General features: G+C 35.7%; 1 protein-coding gene across 19 annotated transcripts in view; it reads left to right on the top strand.

The window, feature by feature from the left end:
• SCEL (sciellin) overlaps positions 1–25,966 on the top strand; it is a 169,363-nt gene that overhangs the window by 136,314 nt on the left and 7,083 nt on the right. For 17 of the 19 annotated variants that reach the window (XM_055359654.2, XM_055359648.2, XM_055359655.2 and 14 more), the window contains 8 exons: positions 695–745; positions 1,720–1,782; positions 5,434–5,493; positions 5,638–5,697; positions 5,839–5,895; positions 15,776–15,838; positions 21,878–21,949; positions 24,620–24,694. In XM_055359654.2, coding sequence (XP_055215629.2) covers positions 695–745; positions 1,720–1,782; positions 5,434–5,493; positions 5,638–5,697; positions 5,839–5,895; positions 15,776–15,838; positions 21,878–21,949; positions 24,620–24,694 — 501 coding nt within the window. The remainder of the gene's footprint in view (positions 1–694; positions 746–1,719; positions 1,783–5,433; positions 5,494–5,637; positions 5,698–5,838; positions 5,896–15,775; positions 15,839–21,877; positions 21,950–24,619; positions 24,695–25,966) is intronic. The other 2 variants (XM_055359666.2, XM_055359651.2) reach the window with 1 other exon arrangement.

Raw genomic sequence — 25,966 nt, forward strand, 5'->3', positions numbered from 1 at the left:
CTATTCAGGTCTTTTGGTGTTAGGGTTGGTATCATTACTGTGATAACAGCAGCATCTCTGTAGAGCTATGAATGCCTATGTGAGTGTTTACAATAAAAACATAAATTATATAAACTGAAGGCTTGCTTGCGCTAATTTAGCTTTGCACGAAGTGTGATTCTGAACTGATTTAATATCTTGGGGTAGTGTGAATATTACATATTTATATTATATATATTATATTACCTGCATAACTTAGAATCAGAAAATAACTGCTTTTTTCTTTTCTTTTCTTTTCTTTTTTTTTTTTTTTTGCAAATAGTCTCAGTTTTTGTTTGTTTTGGAAGAAGGGGAGCAAGGAACATATGGAAATAATGAATAATTTTATATTTTATCTCGCTCATTGTAACCTCCAGAAAATATTCTAAATGGTTTAATTCTGCCACACAGATAAAATATGTAAAATAAAGAGTTTAGGAATAATTCTGCTTTGAGGTTAACGTGAAAGAAACAAAAATAAAACTAAATTAAATTATCATATATACAAATGTATGCAAGAAATGAATTGATAGTAGCCACCTGTTTTTACATAAGGCTAAAAGTTTATAGATGAAGTTTTAAATTAGCAGGTCATTTGATTAATATTAAGGTTGAAAAAATATACAAATTATTGGATTTTAGTTGACTTAGCTATTGAAACTTAACGTTTTTTTAGGAACCAAGACTTGGAAAATCTTATCAAAGTGATCCCTTCAGCAAACAAAAGGTAAACTTATTAAGATAATTGAAGACTTCTTAGCAAGTCACCAATTTATGCCCCAAAATAAGATTAATTATTTAACTAAAGACATTTTGAAAGGGGACATGAAAAAAAATGAGAACAAGTTGATGTGTAATAATGCTGGATAGATTTTTCTGTCTATTATTGCTTTCATTAATTTCATTATATTATTGTAGAAAATTATAATATTGAAGCTAATTCTGTGTAATTACTACTTTAGAAAGTCCTTTGACACAGTAACAGCATAACTAGATTATAACCATAAGTTCATAGTTAATAAATTACAAGTTCATAAAACTGAACAGATCAGTAAATATTGGCTTTCTGTTCTCTCACAAACCCAGGGATTAATATTTAAATGACTTGTGAAAAAACTGACAGTATAATATTCTTATACTTGATTAGAATATTTTTTGCATGACATTGAATTTACTTCTGTTCTTGAGAAATTAAGATCCATTATACACTGGACAAAAGTTAATAAAAGCATGGCAGAGAAACCCCAAGCTATCACTCATTGAATTATTGTGAAGATAATGTTGGTGAAAAGCATTGTGTGGATGTAAGGGATTGTTATGAACATGAGACAGAGGGAGGGTGTTGGGGAAAGGAGTGTGGAGTTTGGGGTCCAGTTGCTGTGGTTGGAATTTTGGTTCACCCTCAGTCACTTAGGTATCTGGCCCCAGGGAGTGCCTTAATCCCTCTGAAATGCAATATCTTTGTTTATAAAGGCTGTGGGGGTGGGGGTGGGGGTGGGGGTGGGGGTGGGGGCGGTGGTGTTAATATTGATGTCATTGAGTTGTTGTGAGGATTAAAAAATGGTAACTAATATATATAAATTGGAAACTCAGTAAACTTATGAGTTCTTACACTAGGATTCTATTGAATGACTTGCACCTGTCAAAACAAAAAAGAAATGCCAGTATGAAATTTGCCGATTTCCTCTAATTTTGTTTTAGCAGTGAACAAGGTCTTGATGAACATATTAATGTCAGCCCCAAAGCTGTCAAAAACACTGATGGGTAAGAGATGGATGTGATTTTTGTTGTGTTTCTTGTTAAGTAAACCCAAAATTAATAGAAATGATTTAGAATTATTCTATGGGCAAATTGAATATAAATCTCAAAATATCATCACAGGTGGAAACCTAGATGTCTCAGTATTTGTTAATTGCAAGAAAGAGAGGCAGCTGGAAACAATGTATGGCGGTGCTTTCTCTTCTGTAAGCCTCCAGTAAAGGAATTGAGCAGAGCGATTGGACAAATGGGCAGGAAGGAGCATAGGTAGTCTAGGAGCTGCTGCTGTTTTGTTTTGTGTGGTATTGAAATTAATACTTTTGTCTTTGAAATTGATGATAATTTATTAATGGTAGTTAATTTTTAAAAAAAGACCTAGACACTTCCATTAGACTAATCATTGGCAGTATCATTCACCTCATTTTAGAAGAGTTTTCTGGTAGTCAGTGGAAATTTTATGAGGTTCATTATTCTTTAGAGATTTACTGTGCTCAGCAAGGTTATGGACCTAAAGTTTAATAATTCTTGAAGTAATGTCAGTGAGATAATGAAACTCACTTTTTGTCTATGGTTAAATGAAGACTTAATATCATTACACATTACTGTTTTATATATAAATATATCTTAAGAATGGTTTCACAATTTCCCCTTTTAAGTTTTGTTGGTACATATACAAATTGTAAAATTTTAGAGATGGAGGGAATGAACCTTAGAATATCTTGGCCCAGTAGTTTGAATAATTTTGAAAACCAGTGTTCCAGATGAATCTATTTATTTTGCAGAAGAGGAAATTAAGACTCAGAAAGGTTAAGTGATTTGACCAGGGCCACAGAAAAAATTAGTGGAAGACTGATAGTAGTTCTATGATCTCTTAGGCAGTGAATAATTACTGAGCACCTACTGGGTTCACAGCTTACAACTAGGTATCATTACTTGTACATTAGGTATAATTATAGGTTGTGGAAGCCAAAAAGAGAATTCAGTAGACATAGTCAATCTTATTAACAGCAGGCAATTAACATAGATTAAAGCTAATTATGTACCAGGGGCACAGAGATGTTACACCAAGACAATAATAGGTTGTCAGTTTAATATATTACATTTTGGAGCACTCATGTACTGCTTGCTGAATATAGAATATATTGTCCATGAGTTGCATTCTTAAAAAGGAGACATATTGAAGAGCTAATTAATAAACACAGAGGCAGTAAAATTCGTATTCATGGAGTCCTAGGAGGAGATGTTTGGAGATGGACAGAGCCTTGGAGATTATCCAATCCAATCTCCTCATTTACAGATGAGAATACTGAGACCAGGGGCAAAAATCTCACAGTCATCTGTGAGATCTTCTAACTCCCAGCCCAACTCCTAGTCTTTACATCACAGCACACAGACTTTGATCTTAAAATATATAAAAATTAATTAGGCGCCTTGGAAAATAGCAGAGGCTGTAAAGATAGGAGTGTTGCTCTTGCTGTGGGATGGCCAGGACGTGTTTCTTACTGTTCTTACAGTGTTACTTGAAAGAATACTTCATAGATTACAATGGCACAAATGTGCAAATGATTGCAAAACACTTTACAGCTTTTAAACTGCATGAAAGTAATAATAACCTAAATATCCTAATGTATCCTTTACTACATTCTTAAAGCTAAATAAATAAAAACAGTAACTTGAGAGAAAAAATGTTACATTTTCCTGGATAAAATTTAGACATGCATGTTTTGCAGGATCTAGGGCCTGAAAAAAATCTACATATTTGTTGTTTTCAAAAATTGCATGATGCTATCAATCAAGGCAATTCAGGACTGTTCCTGAGATTTTTGTTTTATTAACACATGGTGTTGCCTTTATAGGAGTGGTGGTAGAATATAGCATATATTTATGTTTTCTAAGCTAATGTTTCTCAAATGTGGGTTGCAACTCATTAAAGGGTCTTGTAATTGATTTAGTAAATGGCAATCAGCATTTTTTCTTAATAGAATGAACTGAATAGAAAATATGAGAGTTCTTAGGTAGTAAGAATATTATTTCAGAAAATTTATGTCTGTGTGTGTGTGTGTGTGTGTGTGTGTGGCTGTCTGTCTGTAAAAGACAGTATTAGGCTGTGATGTAAAATGTATTTCTTATTGGGCTTTATGTAACAGTGGTTAGAATATCATTGTTCTAGATTATTAGGTAAATTAAATTTTTGTGCTCAGTAGGACAGTGAAAATGGAAGTTCTAGTGGATTTTTTTATGTTACTTACTCTTAATTATGCTGACACATAAATATTATCTGTAGTTACACTAACCAATATTGTGATTAATTTTATATTTTTTTAAAAGTGTGGCTTTTGAGCATACTGTCCACTCTACAAAGTTTTATTCTTTGTATTTTATAATAATATGTGAAATTAACCTCATTTTAAAGACTGTTGTCTTTCTGATACAGTTTAGTTTTATGACAGATTTTGCCATCAATTTACATAAGGAGATTATGTTGTGGATAGTTTTAATATATCAATCATTCTTTTAATAGTATTTATAGATATCAATTTATTATGTTCGTATTTATAGATATCAATTTATTATGTTCAATTGAAAATATTATCATAGAAGAAAGCTCAAAACAGTGAAAATTCAATTAGAGCCTTTCCATAGACTATGGAGAGGTGAGAACCATGAAGAATAAATCAAACTAAATGAAGCCCTGAACATTCTATTGAAAGGTTGAAGGCTGGGGAAGAAAATGCAGACCTTTTCTCAGACCTTCTGATGATTCATCTCTAAATGACGCTCTTTTGGTCCCTAAACTTGCATCCTTTTTTTTTTTTTTGAGGAATAAAATGTATTTTATTTTTATATAAGGAAAAAGCATTGTTGTGGTGAGAGGTACATCTAGATTGTTTCCCAGATGGTACTGGAAGCAGGTTTTGTCAGTTCTGCAGTCTCTTGCCATGGCAACTGCCATGTATTTCTCTGAATAAGTATTAAAATCAGTTCAGAAGAACACTTTGAAAAATCACTACTTTCCCACCCTTAAAACAAGGGGTTATGCTGAGGCAGTGAATTATAGCAAACTATATAAGAGGAAACACTGTTCTGTGGCTGAGAAGAGAAACAGGAAGAGTTTCGAATGGGAGCGGACAGTTTTCAGAGTATGTAACTCATTTTACTATGAACAACTGAGTTTAATTCAGTTTTTCAGCCATCAAAGAGGGAAGAAAAGTCACAATTTTGATGGATTGCTGGAACTGTCTTTGCTAAGCTTTATATTAAGAATAATCCTCAATTTAGAGTTTATCTTTTAAAAAAGTGATGTCCTTAGTTGATGAACCTGATTTTAAAAATAAGAATATTAAAATCAGCTGGTATCTTCATAATGTTAATACATTCAAGAATGAACAATTGTCAGTTATCAGATGTTTGCTGTGGTGACTTAACCAGCATGCCCTTGTAGATAGGCTCTGACAAGAAAATGTATCAAATTAGAGTAAGTTTTCTTCTGATAAAGCATAATTCTTCATCCCCTAAATTGGTTAGAAAACATATTTCATAGTTAGTCAATACTAAAATAATATGTCTCATACTATTATCCTTTCTATCCATTTCCAATTACCTTAAACCTGTGATTATCTCTAACCCAAGTTGCTTTAATATTTTTTCCACTTAAAGAAAAGAAGATCTTGATAAACTCATCAAAGTGAATCCTGAAATTTTCACAAACAACCAAAGGTAATAAAACTATGTTGTTTTAATGTACTTTGGTCAGAAAGAATATTAAGTTTTATTATTACTTCAAGCAGATTTATAACCTTAATGATATTACCGAAAGAACTTCAAAATTAACCTGCTTTCATTTTATTTTTTGATTTAAAGAAACCAAGATCTTGCTAACCTCATCAAAGTAAATCCTGCAGTAATCAGAAACAATCAGAGGTATATATAGAAGCAGTCAATTCATGTTTTTATTTGTCTGTTGCCCTGGATGAAGTGGATTTATAATGTTGCTTTATTGACCTAGCACAACCCCAAAATCTATTACTAATCTGAACTTTTTTCTCTCTCTCTTTTAAACAGCCAAGACTTGGACAATCTTATTAAAGTGAAACCTTCAGCTCTTAGAAACACTAATCGGTAAATGACCTTGACTATCTTGACATGTTTACAAGTTTCTAGGGTAGGAACTTCTCCCTCCCTCCTTGCCTCCCTGCCTCCCTCCCTTCTTCCCTTACTCCTTTCCTCCCTTCCTCCCTTTTTTCTTTCTTTCCTTCCTTCCTTCCTTTTCATTCTATCACCCAGGCTGGGGCACAGTAGCACAATCATAGCTCACTGCAGACTCAAAATCCTGGGTTCAGGTGGTCCTCCTGCCTCAGCCTCCTGAGTAACTGGGACTACAGGTGTGCACCATCATGCCCAGCAAATTTTTAAAAATTTTTTTTAGAGATGGGGTCTTACTAGTTGCCCAGGGTGGTCTCAAATTTCTGGGCTCAGGCAGTCCTTCTGCCTCAGCCTCCTAAATTGCTGGGATTACAGGCATGAACCACTCCTTCCTATCCTTTTTTTCTTTTCTTCTTTTCTCCTTTCTTCCTTCCTGCCTTTCTTTTGAAGACTTTTAGTTTTCTTTGGTGTGTTAAATGAGGCTACATTTATGACCCATCCCATGTGACTCCTGTCAACAAGGAAACATACTGCACTCTTCTGAAATCAATCGCACTATTTTGAAATTAGTTCTGGGCTTCTTATTTGCACTAAAACAACTTAGTGTTTGTTGTCTACAGAAAATAGAGTTTTAGGACTGAAATGAAATAAATGAATACAATTAAATAAGGAAAAAAGATATTTTGAACAAGTTGAACCAAACTAATGGTTTATGTGGATGTCTGTAAAACATTAGAATGCATGTCTGTAGAACATTGGAAAGAATATTCATGATCTTCAAAATCCTAGATCCACAGCTAGTGTGGGCCCACAAAATATTACCAATTTTAACCATAAGCTTCCATTTTACACTCTTAAGATATCTTATAATTTGCTATGTGATACCTTTCACATAAACTGCTTTATTAATGGATAATAAAGTAATAGATAATGCAAAAGAGTGCACTGTATCAGAAGTCCAAATTGCTCTGCTGACCTGAAATTGTGTCATAATAAATACATTGCTGGAAATAGTAGTCCAATATTCTGAAAGGACAAAAAGAAATTAACATATGACAAAGTACTTTGAACCCATTAGGAGAAAGAGGAAAGTGTAATCCATGATTGGCCTAACTCTTACATCTCCTAGCTTGTTTTCTATCTGAGTATCATATTTTGTTCTTGCTGTTTTGTTACTTCTTCAGCACCCAGGATGTGACTGGCAATTCATGTACATTTAATCTTCACAACAATCCCATGAGAAATCTATTCATGCACCCTATTTTGTAGAAGAAGAAACTATAGTTCAAAGGTACTAAGTAACCTTTTCAAGAAAGAAAGTACACCCTGGACTTAAACTTAGGGACTTCTGATGTCATTACCTAGAGGAAAAATAAAGGATCTGTGGTTAAATCAGCTCAGACTCTCTTCTTCTTTCCTTTCTTCATATTCGCTATGCTCCTCTTCTGCTCATACACAGTTAAAGGAGTATGATCAGATGTATTTATTCCGGAGGATTATTGTTAAAATGACAGTGAGGAAAGAAAACACTTGCTGCATGCGGATTTTCTAAAAGCTGAAATAACAGTGGACCCTCCTGCTGAGAATCGTAAGGAAATATCTTTGTTAAGTAGAGCCCTTTCTTTATAGTGGCATTTGTTGGGTGGATTTTTCTTTTTATCAGTAACAGTTTTAGGAAGTTTCCAATCATGTTGAAAGTGGTTAGGTTTAATAACCATGTTATGTAATAACTGACAGTGAAAAATGTAGTCTCTCACTTTCTCTCCCACATCCCCTTCCCAACCCCTTTCCTCCCTCAGTCCCTCTGACAATTGTGCTTTGTTGACAATGGTAACTTTCTCAGAAGAGTTTTTTGCCTTTTGTTTTATTAGAAGAGGCCAATTTGGTAGAAAGTTAGTTTGTATTTCAGCAACTCCTAATGAAATATCCGTAGAAAGAGGACATTTTCCGTATACAGATATGATTACTATAAAAAAATTTAAAAATATTGGCTATCGTGTGGTTTTAAGATGGCGGCTTGATTCACAAATCTAACCTAACCTATGTCTAATTATTCTTTAGTAGTATGCCAGATTTGATGAGAATCCGCTGGGATGTTCAAGAATTATCACAAAGCAGACAAACAGGAAAGACTGAACCATCTATTTGAAAAAAGTGACTTCATTCAATTGGTTCAGCCACCCATATCTGTAATCTCTCCATTCTGCCCTCTTGATTTTAATGCAGCTATAAAGGAGAATATTTTTAAAGTGCCTCCCAGTCGGAAGAACCGTCACAAGGCACTGTTATATCAATTCAGTGTGACACAAGCACTGATTATTTAATAGTATAACAGCAGTGAATCAGAGTTCTTTCATCTGACTTTGCTGACATTTCCAGCAGCTGTATATTTAATTCACAGTTAGGGGCTGAACAAACTACAGCCATTGATCAGAATGTAAGCAGGCATCCTTGAGCTTCTTCTAGGAGCAAATACAGATGTGCACAAAATTTTCATTTATTCAGTAAGAATTTGCATGACTTATAGCAGTAACAGTTTCACATTTTCATCAACCAGTGTCAAAGAGAGATATTCAGTTATTGGTAGCCTATAAACTGTGTTAGACTGATTATTAAAATGCTACATTTCTGCTCCTGAATGAATATTGAAAAGCATCTAGTGACACCAAGGCCTTTATAGTTAGAAAAGGCATCTTTCATCTAAAGTAGAAAAAAAAATACTCTTAACTGTTTGTGGCATTATACTTCCATCTTCTTAAGGATTTCCTATTTGTTAAGACATCCCCAAGTTTTTAGTATTCCAAAAAGAGAAGAGTTCCTTCCTAACTATCTATTGCATATTTTTCATATTTCTGTTAACATAAACTTGGGGACAACCTTGACGCTTTCTGGTGTTTCATTCCCCATAATCAATCAATCAATCACTTTGGATGCATCACCTAATAATCTCAGGGAGTGGTCCAAGACAGTTCATCATACCCACTGGTACTGTAGTCCAGATTATTGTTCAGCCTCCTAACTTGCCCCTCTGCTGCCAATCTCCCCTTCTGCCCTTCAATCCATTCGCCACCCTGTAGAGTGATTTTCCTAAGACACAAATCTGATCATGTCATTCTGATTAAACTCCATCTGTGGCTCCCCATTGCCATTGCATAATGGCCATGCTCCTCCTTAACCTGGTCTCTAAGCCCACCATGATCTGGCATCTATGGGCTTTCCCACTCCCGTCTATTATCGTTCTCCACCCAAAAGCAAACCCCACCCACACACCCTCTAACTTGCATACTCCTCACTCCTCCTTCATTGCTATTGCTTGGCTAACTTCTACTTATCCTTTAGGTATCAGCTTAGGTGTCTCTCACTCAGGCGCTGGGAAGCCCCCCTGACCCACCATGTGTGCATCAGATGCTTCTTCTAGATGTTCTCGAGCTGTCTTTTCTGGCCCATAACATTGGTCCCTTTGAGGGAGTTATTATTTAATCATCCCTTTTTGACTATAAGGTCTTTAAGGGTAACTACTGGGTCTGCCTTGTTTATTTATTTACCCGTAATGCATAATGCAATGCCTGGTACATGTTAGGTATTTAGCAAATATTAAGGATAAATCTCAAACTCATCAATGCCTTATGAGAGTCCACTTAGAGAAAGTCTAGCCTTCCAGCTGTGACATTCTGAGCCCCTATGAGTGAAACAAGATGAAAAGAATCAGATTTCTTATGACTGGTCACCTTGCTTGAGCCAATGACTATCTTTTGCTCATGACATAATCTCAATAAACTATAGTGAATTGGAGCCACTGAAATTCTTGGTCGCATCTTATTTTTAAAATACCCAAATTGCCTAACTGCTCTATGGACCTGTTAATTTCTTTAATACTAAATCTTTAAGACTCCCTCACTGAAAAGAATTATAAAAATATGTAAAACTCTAAAGAGTTGGGCCCATTTTGCTATGTTAATAAGTTGAGGAATTATACCAGTTCTTTCACTGTATTCTCTATTCCTTTCAGAAAGACAGATATTCCTTTTGAACTAACGCCTAATGCCTAAGATTTAGTTCCTGGCGTAAAAGGAATACCGTAGTAAATTTTTTATATGAAGACTCTTAATTTTGTAAATGTGTTTGATACTCTATAAAACCAACTTAAATGAACTGTATGGTGAGAAACATATTGCTGCCTATTAATAAATACCTCCCACACCCACATGAGAAAGGAAGAACAGTTAGGAGTGAGCTAATAAGTTTCTCATATGCAGAGCTTCTCCTAGGAAAAGTTATATAGTAAGAGACATAATTCCTGGGTCCCCAGAATCTCTATTTTTTTCCTTCACCTGCTTTATAAGACAGTGTTATAGTTTTTGATGTGGTAGTAGAAAATAAATGACATTATTATAACATGGATAAATTCTTATACTCAAAAATTGTCCTGTGGCTTTAGCTCATAGATAACTCACATTTCTCCCCAAATATTCTGCAGTCTACATTTTAAAAACATTATTAGGCCAGGTACCTGTAATCCCGGTACTTTGGGAGGCTGAGGTGAGAGGATGGCTTGAGGCCAGGAGTTTGAGACCAGCCTGGTTAGCATGGTGAGTCCCTGTCTCTACAAAAATTAAAAAATTTAGCTGGGTGCGATGGCATGCACCGGTAGTCCCAGTTACTTGGGAAGCTAAGACGGGAAGATTGCTTGAGTCCAGGAGTTCGAGACTGCAGTGAGCTATGACAGCACCGTTACACTCGAGCCTGGGAGACAGAGCTAGACCCCAGTCTCTAAAAAACAAACAAAAAACATTATTAGTTGCAATAGTCAGTAACAATTTGCTCTTCAATAATTTTCTGTAACTACAGAAAGTTGGTGATTTTCTTAGAATTAATTCCACCTGCCCATAAACGTATAAAATTGTAAGGTCTGCCTGCTTTCTACACCACCGCCATGAAAGTGGTTTGGAATCAAGCCTCTGCTTAACCCTGCAGCATTTGGCTGCATTTCTATAAAAATCTATTTTTCACAGTTGACTCACAGTTCTTCATCTTACACCACAGTGTAAAAGTCATTCTGCAATTGATGTGGTCTTAATTAAAGAACAAAAATTTATTTTTATCTCCTTTAACTTGGAAAGCTTATGAGCAGTCTGTGCTTCTTTTACTGGATCTTCAAATGTAGCTGATGGCATCAATCAGAGTGAATAGCCAAAGTAAATACACATTTTGTACTTTTCTTCTTCTAGAACTTTCTATTTTACATTAAATATTAGTGTAGATTATTCAGATTAAAATCTTGGCTGCTCTGAGTGCGGTGGTGTTTACTACTAACTACTCACACCAGTTATAGATTTCTTTGTTCCTTTTCCACTTCCACTGCTTCACTTGACTAGCCTTAAATAAATAAATAAATAAATATTACTCTACCAAACCTGATATGTGGTACTGTTTAACAAAATAAGAAAAATGTTATGAAACAAATAATAATATAGTGTATCTGGTGATTTGCAACTGTACCACTTTGGAAATGTGTTTCTTTGAAGGCACGCATAGGTTGCAATTTTGAGTTATCTATCTGTAGTTGTTGGATTTTTAAGATTCTGGCTTCTTCTCCTTTCTCAGATCCAAACCCATTCTTTCTCCCCCTCATGAAAACTAAGGTACAAAGAGGTTGAGCGACAGGTGGGCAGTATCTACAGCAGCCAGGATGATGCAGTATCTATAGCAGCCAGGAGTTGAAAGCCAGGAGGAGTTAAAGATGTCCACCATAAGGCTGAGAAAATATATGTAATCACGTTGTGAGGGTAGAAGCAGACCTGTATTTATTTGTTAGGGCTGCATAACAAACTACCACAGACTGGGTGGCTTAAAGACAAATATTTGTTGTTTCACAGTTCTGGAGGGCAGAAGTCCAAGATCAAGCTGTCAGCAGGGTTGGTTCCTTCCACGGAGTTGGTTCCTTCTGAGGCCAAAAGAGAAGTATCTGTGCCAGGCCTCTCTCCTTGGCTTGTGGAAAACTTGTCTTCACTTTTTTTTTTTTTTTTTTTTTTGAGATGGAGTCTCACCCTCTTGCCCAGGCTGGAGTGCAATGGTGGGATCTCGACTGACTGCAGCCTCCTCCTCCCCCAGTTCACACAATTCTCCTGCCTCAGCCTCCTGAGTAGCTGGGATTACAGGCACCTGCCACCATGCTCAGCTAATTTTTGTATTTTTAGTAGAGACGGGGTTTCACCATGTTGGTCAGGCTAGTCTGGAACTCCTGGCCTCGTGATCCACCCACCTCAGCCTCCCAGAGTGCTGGGATTACAGACGTGAACCACCACGCCCAGCCAGAAAACTGTCTTCACTTTATGTCCTCACTTTGTCTTCCCTCTGTGTGTGTCTGAGTCCAAATTTCCTCCTACAGAGACACTGTTTGTAACTTGATTACCTCTGAGGATGCTTATCTCTAAATAAGTTCACATTCTGAGCTGTTGGGGGTTAGGACTTCAACATATGAATTTGGGGGAGTACATAATTCAACCCAGAACAAGCTCCAAAGGTAATTAAACAAAGCCAGGAGTGAGAGCTGTGCAAAAAGGAAAGAAATATAATATATGCATTCAGGGGTGAAGTAAGGCAGGTCCTGGGTGATGGACAGAGATGGAGGTGAAATGTCCATAACTGGCTTTACTGGTCTTTTTTCCACATGGATATGGTGGACACTATGTCCCTAGATATAGACAGACCAGACAATCTTAAAGGTTAATGGTCTAGGCTAATACTTTCCCCCTGGGGTTCCTTTAATATCTTTTCTCAGAGCTGGATAAGGTTGTAAGAGGTTTCCCCAAAAAAGAAAAGATAATTTAAATTAATTCCACAAATATTTATGGAGCAGCTACTATGTGCAAGGCCATGTTAGGCCATAGTAATGTGACCCTGCTCTCAAGTTGTAATGAAAGCCACCAGTTTCCCTATAAAACTAGCACTCAGTTCCTCTAGCATTAGCACTGGAAGGGGAATCACTTTGAGAAACAAAGTTCTAATTGCCCAAGAGTTACACCTCCTGATGATCTTCCACTATTTACCACTGCTCACCATCCCAGTTTGACATTCCTAAGAAATTGGATCATGGAATACCATGATATTCCCTTTAATTTTATTCCACTATCCCCAAATATTTAGTAAAGTATTACTTAAAACATTAAGGGGAAGATCTCTTAATGGCCAAGGTTGTTAAGATAGTTTAGTGACCCCTTATGCCAAGAAGATGGCTCTAGTAATTAGTGGAGACCTTCAAGGATTAGGCAAATCCAAAGACTCTAGTCACTATTTCTAAATTTGCAGGATTTATGCTGGGAGATTATCGTACTCAGTTCTTGCAGTTATGTAGAAGAATTCAGTTTTGAATTTTACATCATTTGGACTGCAGAGCCAATAATTTGATACTTCCGAGCTACTTCTGAAACCTAGTACTTTTTACCTGCATTAATTGGCATAGTCCCACTGTAACTCATTTAAAAAGTAATTTACCCTAATTTCTACAGTTTCAAAAGTATGCAGTTAGTGTTTTAAATGTGAGGCTTAAGTATGGCTAGGGAATGCTGCCAAATTTGCATATTTTACCAATTATTGTTGGCTTGGATGTTATGTAAAAAGAGTATTAAATCTCACCCCACATAAACATGAGAACATTTTATCATATTTTGCATCTTTATCAATATTTGTGAGTGAGAGTCTGTATACTGATTCCATGTATAATAACCTTATTTGAACCCACTATTTAGGACCACGAGAGGGGAGATTTTTAAAAAGCAGTTAATTCCAAAGATGTGACAATTTAGGACAGAAATAAAAATGTGAAAGTGGCCTCTCAAAATGTGGAATCAATAGTGTCAACTGCAGGATCACAGCACTACTATTTTTTTATGCTTATTCAATTCACCCACAACTGTAGTCATTGTGTGTATTAGTCTGTTCTCATGCTGCCAATAAAGACATATCCAAGACTGGGTAATTTATAAATAAAAAGAGGTTTAATGGACTCACAGTTTTACGTGGCTGGGGAGTCTCACAATCATGGCGGAAGGTGAAGGAGGAGCAAAAGTATGTCTTATGTGGTGGCAGGCAAGAGAGCTTGTTTAGGAGAATTCCCATTTATAAAACCATCAGATCTCTTAGGACTTGTTCACTACCACAGGAATAGTGAGGGGACAACCACTCCCATGATTCAATTATCTACACCTGGCTCCACCCTTGACACATAGGGATTATTACAATTCAAGGTGACATTTGGGTGGGGACACAAACCATATCATTGTGCCATGAATTTTATTTACATTAACTTACTCATTCTCACCACAGTTGTATGAGTTTTGACATTAGTGTCCTTCTTTACAAAATGATATGGTTTGGCTCTGTGTCCCCACCCAAATATTATCTCAAATTATAATCTCCACATCTCCACATGTCAAGAGAGGGACCTTGTGGGAGGTGATTGGATCATGGGGACAGTTTCCTCCATGCTGTTCTCATGAGAGCCAGTGAGTTTCCATGAGATCTGATGGTTTAAAAGTGTTTGGTGGTTCCCCCTGGCAGCCTTATGAAGTCTTATGAAGAATGTACTTGTTTCTCCTTCACCTTCTGCCATGATTGTAAGTTTCCTGGAGCCTCCCCAGCCATATGGAACTGTAAGTCAATTAAGCCTCTTTTCTTCATAAATTACCTAGTCTCAGGCAGTTCTCTATAGCAGTGTGGAAACAGACTAATAAGCAAAATGAAGTTTAGAATGGTTGACTAACTTGGTCACAGAAGTAAGGAAAAAACTGGGTCTCATTGTTTTGACTTCTAAACAGTGCTCCTACCCTATTAACAAAGACGTTTCCTAACTCATGACAAAAGAAAAAAAAAAGAACTATCAATGTTATACCTAGTATATAAACAACATACCAGAGGATCTTGTATCTCATGAAAGGGTGTCAAATCATTAATGCAGCCCAAGATATAAGAATCAAATTACTCCATTTCTTCCCCCACATAATGAATTATTTATTCAAATTTTGTGTTGATTTCCCTTGTTTCTGTGATCCCCAAAGCCTAAATAAGGTCTCTGGGTAAACATCTAAGAATTGATTTCAGGTGGGCAGATGGCATCATCTCAAATCTTGACTCTTCCGAAAATTAATTAATTGGCCTTGGAAAATTTACTTTGCCTGTCTGAGCTCCAGATGCTGTTCTGCAGGACTTTTGTGAGATCTGAATGAGATAATCCTTGTGAAAACACAGTACTTCATGACACAAAGATAGTACTCATTAAATGTTAGCTGAAAAGAAGTCGATTAATGGGTACAAATATACAGTTTGATAAAAGAAATAAGACCTGGTATTAGATCAGTAGGGTGACTATAGTTTACAATTATTGATTGTACATTTCCAAATAACTAGATGAGAAGACATTGAATAAGTCTAGCGTAAAGAAAAGATACATATTTAAGGTGATAGATAGCCCAAGTACACTAATTTGATCTTTACAAATTATATGAATGTATTAAATCACACGTACCCTGAAACTTTGTACATCTATTATACATCAATAAAAAAAGAAAAATGAGCTGAATGTGAATAAAAATTAGTGATTTCTTTTCAGATCGGATTTCCCAAACCTTCCAAAAAGTTAGTTCTTTATTTCTCTTTCACAATGTAATCCATACTTCCATGTTTGATCCATGAGTTGTGTGGATCAAATAGCTCAATGTCAGATATTCAATCTCCCATAGCCTGATAGACCACAAATGACTGTGTCTAAGATTATGTACTGATTTTTAAATGTTTTAGCATTTTCTTATTTCCTATCATTATGTTGTAATTAATCATATATATATATTTTTTTCCTTAGAGACCAGAACCTGGAAAATTTAATTGAAGTAAATTCTCATGTGTCTGAAAACAAGAATGGAAGGTAAAGCTTATTATAATTCACTTTTTTTCTTATGAGTTCTATATGCATCTGCATATATTGTATAGCCTTAGAAGATTATATATATAAAATATAATATTATATATTATGTAATATATAATTTGGATAGTGTGTATGTATATGTGTGTGTGTATATATATATGTGTGTATATATATATATATCGTCCAAATACAAAAATTTACAAGGTGCTTAATAGCTAATAGGGAAAAATTAACATAATTCTTATTCTGTTAGAATTTCTGACTCAGGGCCTGCTGTTCTATTGCTTAGTGTAAATGGCATCATGGAAATTCAAAGCTCTTTGGGGCTGTGAAGATTTATTTTTACTTACTGTTGCTTGGTAAGCTCTCAGCAGTGCAGAAAGCACTCTGGGAATCTCTCCCTTGGATGCCTAGTGCTAAAAGAATGCATGAATTTATCACAGCAACAAAACAGGACCTAATTTTGAAATTTCTTTACACCATAGGGTATAATAGCTTTAAAACTGTGATAACTTACTGGCCATTACAAGAAAGGTTAGGACAGGAGCTATACTTCATTTTTGTCACAGACTGTATACTTCAGGAAAAATTAACTTTTCCATGTTTAGCAATTCTTACCCCTACATATGAGGGAATACTAAACACAATAGGTTACCATTTTCACCTTCATAGGTGCAGTCACCTTTTCTATTAATTTTTCTATGAAAAGAAATGATATTGCGATTTCATCTGCAGAGAATGGAAAAGCTAGGAAAAGAGCTGGCTCATTTTTCTTTTTCATACTGTCTCTAAAATGTTCCTGAATCTGACAGGTAGATAGTTTCTTTCCATTCCTTTAATTCCCCAAAACATCTTCTTCCTTCTGTTTGTGACCTTGAGAAAGTCTTTGAGAGAATGAGGGAGGATAAATTTTCAGTAGAATCTGCTTATCCTGGAAACACATGTACTATTTTGGGAATAGGACTGGGCTTACATTTAACTAATCTCATTCAAGTATTATTTGGAAGTGATTGGGGTAAAAAAAATTACAAGTAAATTATTACGTAAAATTAAGGAATTTCCCATTTGATTTGAGAAGCATTCCAGTTCCATTGGACTTGTTCATGAAATCGGATTAATGAGGAAATGGAATTTCATGGAATTTCAAGAGCAGGAATGGTGGCATTGCCGGGCCTCAGAGAGATTTCACTTGGGAGATTGTCCATTCTTGACCTGAAGAAGTTTGGAACCCTTGGACATTAACTAGAGTTCTTTGTTACTAATGGAACTCAGCTAGTCACTGAGTATTGGCTTTTGTCCATCTTTTTCCTGCCCTTCCCTGTACCTGTCGGCTTCCTTATTCTCTGCTCTTCTGTTTGATAACCAAAATTTTTTTTGCCTCTCAGTTTTGGCTTCTTTGTAACTTCAGCTTACTCTACCTCTTCAGGTACTTTAATGAATCAAATTAAAAATCTAAATAAGAGTCCCTGGAAAATCTGCTAAACTGAAAGGTGATTCATTTTATGAATGTATTCACTTTACATCGTAATTGGATGCCCAAGCAAATACATGTTTTCTAATTTGTTTCATTAAGAAGGTAGGAGCCAAGGGGAAAGTTCCACTTTGCCCTTTGAAGCTTTGCTGAAAAATCAACTCCCAAAAGGCAGAGTAATTAGAGAAAAGGCATACAAATTTATTTAACCTGTGATGGGAGCCTTCAGAATGAAGACCCAAAGATACAGGGGAAATTGTCCATTTAATACTTAGGTTCAGTAAAGTACAGAGAGCCATGTAGAAATATGATTGGACAAAAATAATATGACCTAATGGCAAGAGACTGAGTGGGGAAAGCCAGCAAGGCCTGTGTCCCTAGATTATTCTTAACCTCTTGAGCATGCATTCCTTCCTTCTGGGCATGGGGCAGAGTTCTTCTGGATTGGGGGTCTTATGACCTACAGTCAAGCAAGGGATGTCAGAGAATTTCTTTATGGCCAGTTTTTACATAGAAAGAAAGGTGAAGGGATAGGTAGAGTAATAATTTTAGGTTTTATGGCTGGCTTTGGGGAAAACAGGTTTTGGTTTCCTTGGGGAAGGAAGGATTCTTGCCTTGGGGAAGAGGGATTCTAGTTTCTTTGGCTATCCTTGGCGGAGAATGAGACTGAGACAGGAGGGCAGGAGAAGGTCAGAGAAAAACTTTTGCTTCTGAGGCTGCTTCTGAGGCTTTCATTTTGGGGTACTTTTTCTGAGACTCAACAGGAATAAGTTTAAATATTTTTATTTCAATTCTAAATGATAGAGTCTTTCCCTAAACTAAATGGTTTGTCACTATGAGTGAAATTAATTTCATAGGGCCATTTCACAGATTTTAAGAACTGTAATACTTTTCAAATCATATAATTATAAGGTGGCCAGACAATTTTGTTTATCTATTCATCACGTGATGACATTTGGATTGTTTCACTATTGGGTTTTAATTCACTATTTTGATTAATGTTGCTATGAACATTCATATATGAGTTTTTGCGTGAAAATGTGTTTTTATTTCTCTTAGGTATATACCAGGAGTGAAATTGCTGGATTGTAGAGTAATTCTATGTTTAACCATTTGAGGAACTGCTAGACTGTTTTCAAAGCAGCCATATCGTTTTATATTCTCACACTCAGTGTATGAGGGTTTTAGGTAAATTTTCAAGGTGAATTTACACTGTTGGGAACATTTTCTCAAGTGTAAATCCATTTGGAATTCTATAAGATTCAATACAATGTTTGGGTTTGTATTTGTAGAGTCATTGCTTAATTAAGAAACAAAACTGTGACCATTGATTGGAAATTACAATTCAGCAATTTGTTTCAATGGAGGATAACTTCCTAACAATTAAGCCATCAAGTGACATATGCTATGAGTCATGAGTTCTCCTTTACAAGGATTATTCAAGGCATTTGAGAGGAATAATTTGGCAGAGGTTCTTCTATTGCACTGTTTCCCAAACTTTTGGGTACATCAGAATCACCTGCTATTCTAGGGACTACACTTTGAGAATCAATGCTCTTTTGAGTAAGAAGTTGGACTTCCCAACCTCTAAGGCAGTGATTCTCTACCTTGACTGTATAAGGAACTCACTGGAGAGCTTTAAAGGTTCCTAGTGACCAAGCTGTACCCTAAACCAGTTAAATTAGAATATCTGGATAGGGGGCCCAGTAGCATTTTAAAAGGCACTATGGGCTGTTTTGTTGGTTGCCAAAGTGTTATCTCTCCAACTCTATTCCTATGGTTCTAAATAACAAAAAATTAGTCTTACAACTTATTGTCATGAAGATACATTTTTTATTGTAAAATCTATCACTATCCCATGAAAAACAAAGACTTGGCAGACTATCACAGACCCTAGGAGACCAAAGAGACATGATGGATATGTAGATATGATATCCTGGATTGGATTCTGAAACAGAAAAAAGTCCCCAATGTAAAAACCAGTGAGACATGAACCTGTAGTTTAGTTCATAGTATGGTACAAATATTAATTCTGTAGGTTTGACAGCTGTGTTATAATTACATATTAACCTTAAGGGAATCTGGGTAAAGGTGTACAGGGACTCTCTGTGTTATCTTTGGAATTTTTCTGTACATTTAAAATTACTCCAAAATAATGGTTTATTTTTTAAAATTATCATCCTCAAAGTCTACATGAGGAGCAAAATCCATCAAAGAATTTGTTGTCCCACATTCCAAACCTAGCATTTGGTTTTTGTTCACAGTTATAAAAATTAAATCTTCCATGAAGGCATTGTCATTAATCACGTTATAAACACAACTGGGAAAAGATACCAGTATTAGTCAGCATGGGCTGCCATAACAAAATACCACAGACTGGGTGGCTTAGACAATGGACATTTATTTTCTCACAGCTCTGGAGGCTGGAAGGCCAAGAGCAAGGTCCTATCAGGGTTGGTTTTGGTGAGGCCTCTCTTACTGGCTTGCAGATGGCCACCTTCTCACTGTGTACTCACATGGCCTTTCCTCTGTACACAGAAGGAAAGATATCTCTGGTAGCTCTTCCTCTTCTTATGAGGATTCCAGTTCTGTGGCGTTAAGGCCCCACCCCCATAACCTCAGATGACCTTTATTACCTCCTTATTAACCCTGTCTCCTAATATAGTCACATTGAAGGTTATGGCTTAAACATATAAATTTTGGGGGAATACATCTCAGTCCATAACAGTACTGTTGGCAAATCACTTATCTCTCCTGTTTGTGGATTTTGCAAACTGGTGATTTTTGATATTCTATTGCTGAGGACAGTGCAAATGCATTTCAAACTCACTCATAATCTTTGTCCTTTGACGCTGTCTGCTTCTTAAAGTTGGGTTTTGTATTGTATATTATATGATCTGAACATTTTCAAGTGATTCTTAGCTAGGTTTGTTATTCTTGGGATGACATGTTCTAATAATCGTGTTAGAAAACCTAATAATATTAATTCCACCTTCTCATCACTTAATAAAATTTTAGCTCACCTGGATGTTTTGTGAAACATCTGCCTTAAAACCAGACGGTTTTCTGTATGCCAGAGATAATATGTGAACAAATGCTTTCCTCTTCTTTAAGAGCTTTATCAGCCTGTTTGAGAATGATAAGGCTTGATTAAGACCTAAACCCTCATTTAGGTTTTCATGTCTCTTCTATGTCAGAGTTTACTAACATGGAGGAGGAAAAGGAGCTTAAATTTTCTCTATTTTTGCATTAAGAATCTCCTCTCTTCCATAGGAAAAAGCAAATATGCCTACATTTTGTTAAGCATCATGACATTTTTAGATTAGCAGAAATCTAGGTCAGAGTTCTTCTGCCATCTTCAAAATATTGCCTTCCATTAAAAACAAAATGAAGACTGGAATTTGTCAAAGCAACCTCTGGATCATTTTCATTCAATTGATAAATTCTTAGATATATTGTACATGGGAAGCTTTCTATAATGGCATTGCTGGTGTGAAAATGTTACAGGAACCAATTTCAGATGATTTCTGTCCTTGATAAAAAGGGCAATGTTAGCTAATGTGGCACATACCTATAGATTATTCTTAAAGGTAAGGCAGAGGTTTCCGTAGAGGGAGTAAAATAGTACATGCATTCCATTTGTGTTATCTGTGTAGAAGCCAGGCAAACACAAAGAGATTCACATTGTAAAATAATGTTAATTGAGAAGAACTTTAGTAACACAAAAAACTTCTAGTGACCTTGATTTGAAGTGCCAAATACTTGTGTTTGCTTTCTGAGGCTAGATGCCCAAGTCAATGGGTTCACCAATGCTCTACACAACCAGTCCACAAGAATTGCTTCCCATTCTTATGAAGCCAGGAACAATCTTAGGTACTGCAGTCAACTGCAGAATAAATGACAGGACTATTCTCCCTTTGTTTTATAAAAATACCCCACATCCAACTTGACCCTTTCTTCGAAATGCAGAAATTTCTAATTTTATGTGGGGTTGCCTGCATAAACAGCTTTACACAAAAGTATTGAGTCAGTGAATGTGTCATTGTGTGGCATCTGGATAGGAAACTATCAAACGTGATTTCCCTTAAAAAGTCTACAATTTAAAAAAAGCATGATTGTGACATTAGTGTGACATTCTTTAGGTAGATCTAAAGTCTTCATTAAATCAGATATTGTCATGATAGCTAATTAAGGTCTACTTTTGGTTTGAGGTTTATGAAGAAAGTTATGGTTTGGAAATATGAATGAGACATCAGAGAAAGAGACACTAGAACATATTATACAAATATTCAAAAATAATCCTCATATTCTACAAAAGAATTACTGAGTGATCAAGTTTTGTAACAATGCTTAGGAAGTAAACCAAGACAGTGGAAGTTAAAAACAAAATGGAAGACAAAAAAATTTTTGCAGTGCTGTGTTAATACCACTGTAACATTCATGTTTCAAAGTTATAGTTCAGAAGGAACATATATTCATTACATTTTGCATTGAATTAGAAAATAGCCTTGTTTTTATTATCCTTGCAAATAAACTTTAATCATGAAGTAAAATGATTTGTTTTGCAGCTCTAACACTGGAGCCAAGCAGGCAGGACCACAGGATACTGTTGTGTACACAAGGACATATGTGGAGAATAGGTATTCAAAATTTATTTCAAATATATTGCTTCATTTTGTAATTTTGAGAGGATCTATGTTTAATAACAGATGCTATTGTTTTAGAGTGTGCTTCTTTCAAATAGAAGACCGTTTATAAGTACATTGAGTTCTATATATATAAAATTCTCTATAATGCTTCTGATATTATGTACTTGGGCTATAAATAATTATAGTCATTAGATGAACTCAGTAATATTTTAGTATAACACATGTATACATAATAGGGTTGCCATTTGAAAGTTCTCACATAAATGTATATAACTATATGGTTAAAATAAGCTTTATAAAATACACAACTATTCCTATACTAATTTGGAGTTCCACTTGAATTAAATAATTCTATCTACTGTTGTTTACTGCCAATCTAAAATAAGGGGTATAAATTTGAGTAGTGCTATCTTGGCCCAAGTTATGGGATATTGATGTTTCAATTGAAATCTGCTGCTTGGAGTGGTGGATATTGAGGAAAATGTAAACCAAGGTCAGGGCTCAATAATTCATTTGGTTTTCAAGGAATATAAAACAAGAATTGTCCCAATTGTGGAGTACAATAATGGTGGGGCACACAAATGCTGGTATACATGACCCATATGTTAAGCTAAGCCCATTTCAAAGAGGTCTAAGAGAAGAGTATTCAGGGAAGCTTCTGTGTGGATGGCAGTCGTGATGGGGATCCAGGAAATTCAATACATGTCAGGAGGTAAGCGATCTTCCAAAAAAGGTTTCTCAAACCTATGCATAATTTACCTTGTAAAATGCAACATCAATATTGATTTTTTCCTTAATCCAATTCTCACTCTCTGGCGTGTTCAAGTCAGTGATTTCTGCTGTCTTTCAATTAAACTAAAAGTTAAAACACTTCAGAGTAAATTTTAAAATAGTAAGGAGTTACTAAATCTGAAATAAATTGATAAAAAGATGAGTAATATCAAATAGTATCATAGTGAAGGCAAGGCATGGAATATTGGCGAACAATAACATAGGCTTTTTTTCTATATTTACATAATAATCTCTCACATTTTTATCCTTATGGGATGTCACATCAACACATTTTGATTTTTAAAGAAATTTCTTATGGGAACTAATGCCAAACAACCACAATATTGATTTTTGAATAATGAGTGATTTATTTAAGAATAGGAATATTCTGCTAAACATCGTACTCTAGATTTTTTAATTAATAGGATAGATGGATAAACTAATATTAACTTGATTCATGGAAGTACCAAGACTAAAGCATACTTATTTTATTATGATGACTATGGTTTATTTTTTTAAAAGTACATACTGAATACCCTGTACATATGTGTATCATGTTCACATATAGAACAGTAATTCTCAAAGCATAGTCTCTGGGCCAGCATCGTCAGCATGACCTGGGAACTTTCTAGAAATAAAAATTCTTTGGCCTCACTCCTGCCTGCTAGATCAGAAACTCTGCAGCTCAGGCCCAGCAACCTGTGTTTTAACAAACTCTTCAGATGTTCCTGATGTGCATCAGAGTTTGAGCACCATCATTATAAAAAGATAATATTAATATTGTGGCATATCAGGCTAATAGTCTGTTGACCGGAAGCCTCTGAAAGGATTCGTTGCCTCCTGTACCTTAACCTAGCAAGGATGGTGATGTACCTCAGACATCCTTAAGTTTCCTAAAATCTACATTGACAGGCAGCGTGGTACAGTATGGAGTCCCTAGAGTCACATTTGAGGTTGAATCCTTCTTTGTCGTTTCCTAACCATGTAGCCCTAGTGATGTTACTCTTCCCGTCTCAAGTTTCCTCATCAATAAAATGGGAATCATGACATGCATCCTCCATAAACATGTGCAAATTTTTTTGTAGCATTGTGGGATTATGTGTTTCATAAAGTAGATTTTAGTTCTGACAGCAGTCTGCCTCCAGGAAATTTGGAGAGAGAGATAGGTTTCTCATTTAAAAATCCCAAGTGAGAGCCATGTGGTTATCACTCATTGTATGAAATAAAGAAACATATTGCTTCTATTCTTAATATATGCCCAGATAGCATAAGTACTCGGAAAGCAATTATGGGAGCCAGCTGGTTAGGACATTACAGATTTTATTTGTCTCCAGGAAATAGTGGTGTTTAAAAGCTGGGATAATCTACATAATAGAAAACAGAAGACTTTTAAAAATCATACTTCTTTTGCTTTCATGCTAAATTATTCTTTCTTGGATATATTCAAGTAAAAATAAAAATTTTGCATGCTTTTTCTAAAAGTTCAAGAATCTCAGTTTCTCTCTGTGAATGGTGTATGTGTCTGTGTGCTTGCCCTGTTTGTGCTTTGTGTATTTTCTTTATCTACTTCACATTCTGTGTAGCTTTCTTTAGTAAACAGATGAGGTACAAGTATAAATTTCATGAAAGATGAGGACTTCTTTTCCTGCTCACACTTGTTCCTGTATTCCTTACCCTACTCTCTATTTATTTTGGTATATATGTCAAATTGGGGGTGACTTGTGTATCAATATTTCTACAGATTAAAAAAATGTGTCAGTACATCATCCTGGCTTGTAACATATACAAAGATAAAATATTATGAGGCTTCATGAGGTGGTGTGAGTGTGTTTTCTTATCTACATAAGGAAAATCACCTGATTCTCACATGTCCATATATTTTGTTCCTAGTAAATCACCCAAGGATGGATATCAGGAGAATATCTCTGGAAAATACATACAAACTGTTTATTCAACTTCTGATAGGTGAGTATGTCTTTATTTCCATACATAAAAAGTACACACATACAGACACATATATATATATATACACACACACACATGCACACACACATATATATAAATAAATAAATAAATATATATATATATATATATTTCTTGCTGTTCTTTGTACTTGGAGATGGTTCTGCTGATGTTTCTTGTCATGTATGTGCATGGGCAGACCAAAGTGCAACTCAGTAACAACTTCTGCATCCAGGAATTTGTTTCTTCGCTTCCTGGCTGTTGCTGCTGTCTGATTTTGATGCATATTATCAAAAGACCTTTCTGTGCCTTACAGCTGCCTCCCAGGCCAGCCCCTCTGCTGCTGGTGATCCCCAGGAGGCCCCAGGACTGCCACATTATTAGCGTTTAGGCTTCATTGCATCCATAGACTGTGCCATCAATCCCCCCTTCTTGTGCTTTTCTGCAGCCTTCTTGGCTTACAAACAGCCGTGCAGATATGCTGCTGTGACCCACTCTGGGCCCAAGCTCAGTTCCCAGGAGTGGAGTTATGATGAGTATTGATTGAGTGCTGGTGAACTGGCCCTGTTCCAGGTTTTTGCTGTTAGTGATCCTCTTTTACCATTCAATGTTCAGTGGGGCACCTAGGTGACACTTATGAGAGTATGGCCTGCAGATTTCCAGTGAAGTAAATGAAAATAAATAATTAGTATTTCAACCCAAGCCCTGTAAACAAGCCATCATGCAAATGTCTGATGTTCCACTGATGGTGTTTCTTTATAGCAGGGGCTGGAGATATGACTCACTCAGGGTAGAGATATTTTATTTTCATATGTAGTCTCAGCTTCTAACACAGTGCTTGGTACCTAATGTGTACTCAGTAAATTTTTTTTTTAAAAAAACATGAACCTATGTTCCATTTTCTAAGGGAAACATGGGTGAACCAAGTATCAAAATTATATCCCTTTCTTGTCACTTTTCCAATATTTTGCCCATTAGCAATGCTTTGCTGAGTGTCTTGCCTATAAGTCACACCTCTTTGAGTAGTAAAGTCATTGACACCAGCATTAGAACTACAGATATCATCTGGATAGCCAATTAAAAAAAACAGATCTAGGTTTTCATAATGCTTTGAAAAGATCTTTGACTAACTGTATGATCTTAATAAAGATAGTACCAACATCAGTGCATTTCCTGAGCTTGTATTTCTATTATTGAGGGAGGAAAACATTCTCCATAAAAGTATTGCTGTTAATAGAAAGACTTTAAACCCTATTCCTAAAATGTCTTTGAAAT

Source organism: Gorilla gorilla, chromosome 14, assembly GCF_029281585.2.
Source record: "Gorilla gorilla gorilla isolate KB3781 chromosome 14, NHGRI_mGorGor1-v2.1_pri, whole genome shotgun sequence".
Classification (NCBI taxonomy): Eukaryota; Metazoa; Chordata; class Mammalia; order Primates; family Hominidae; genus Gorilla; species Gorilla gorilla.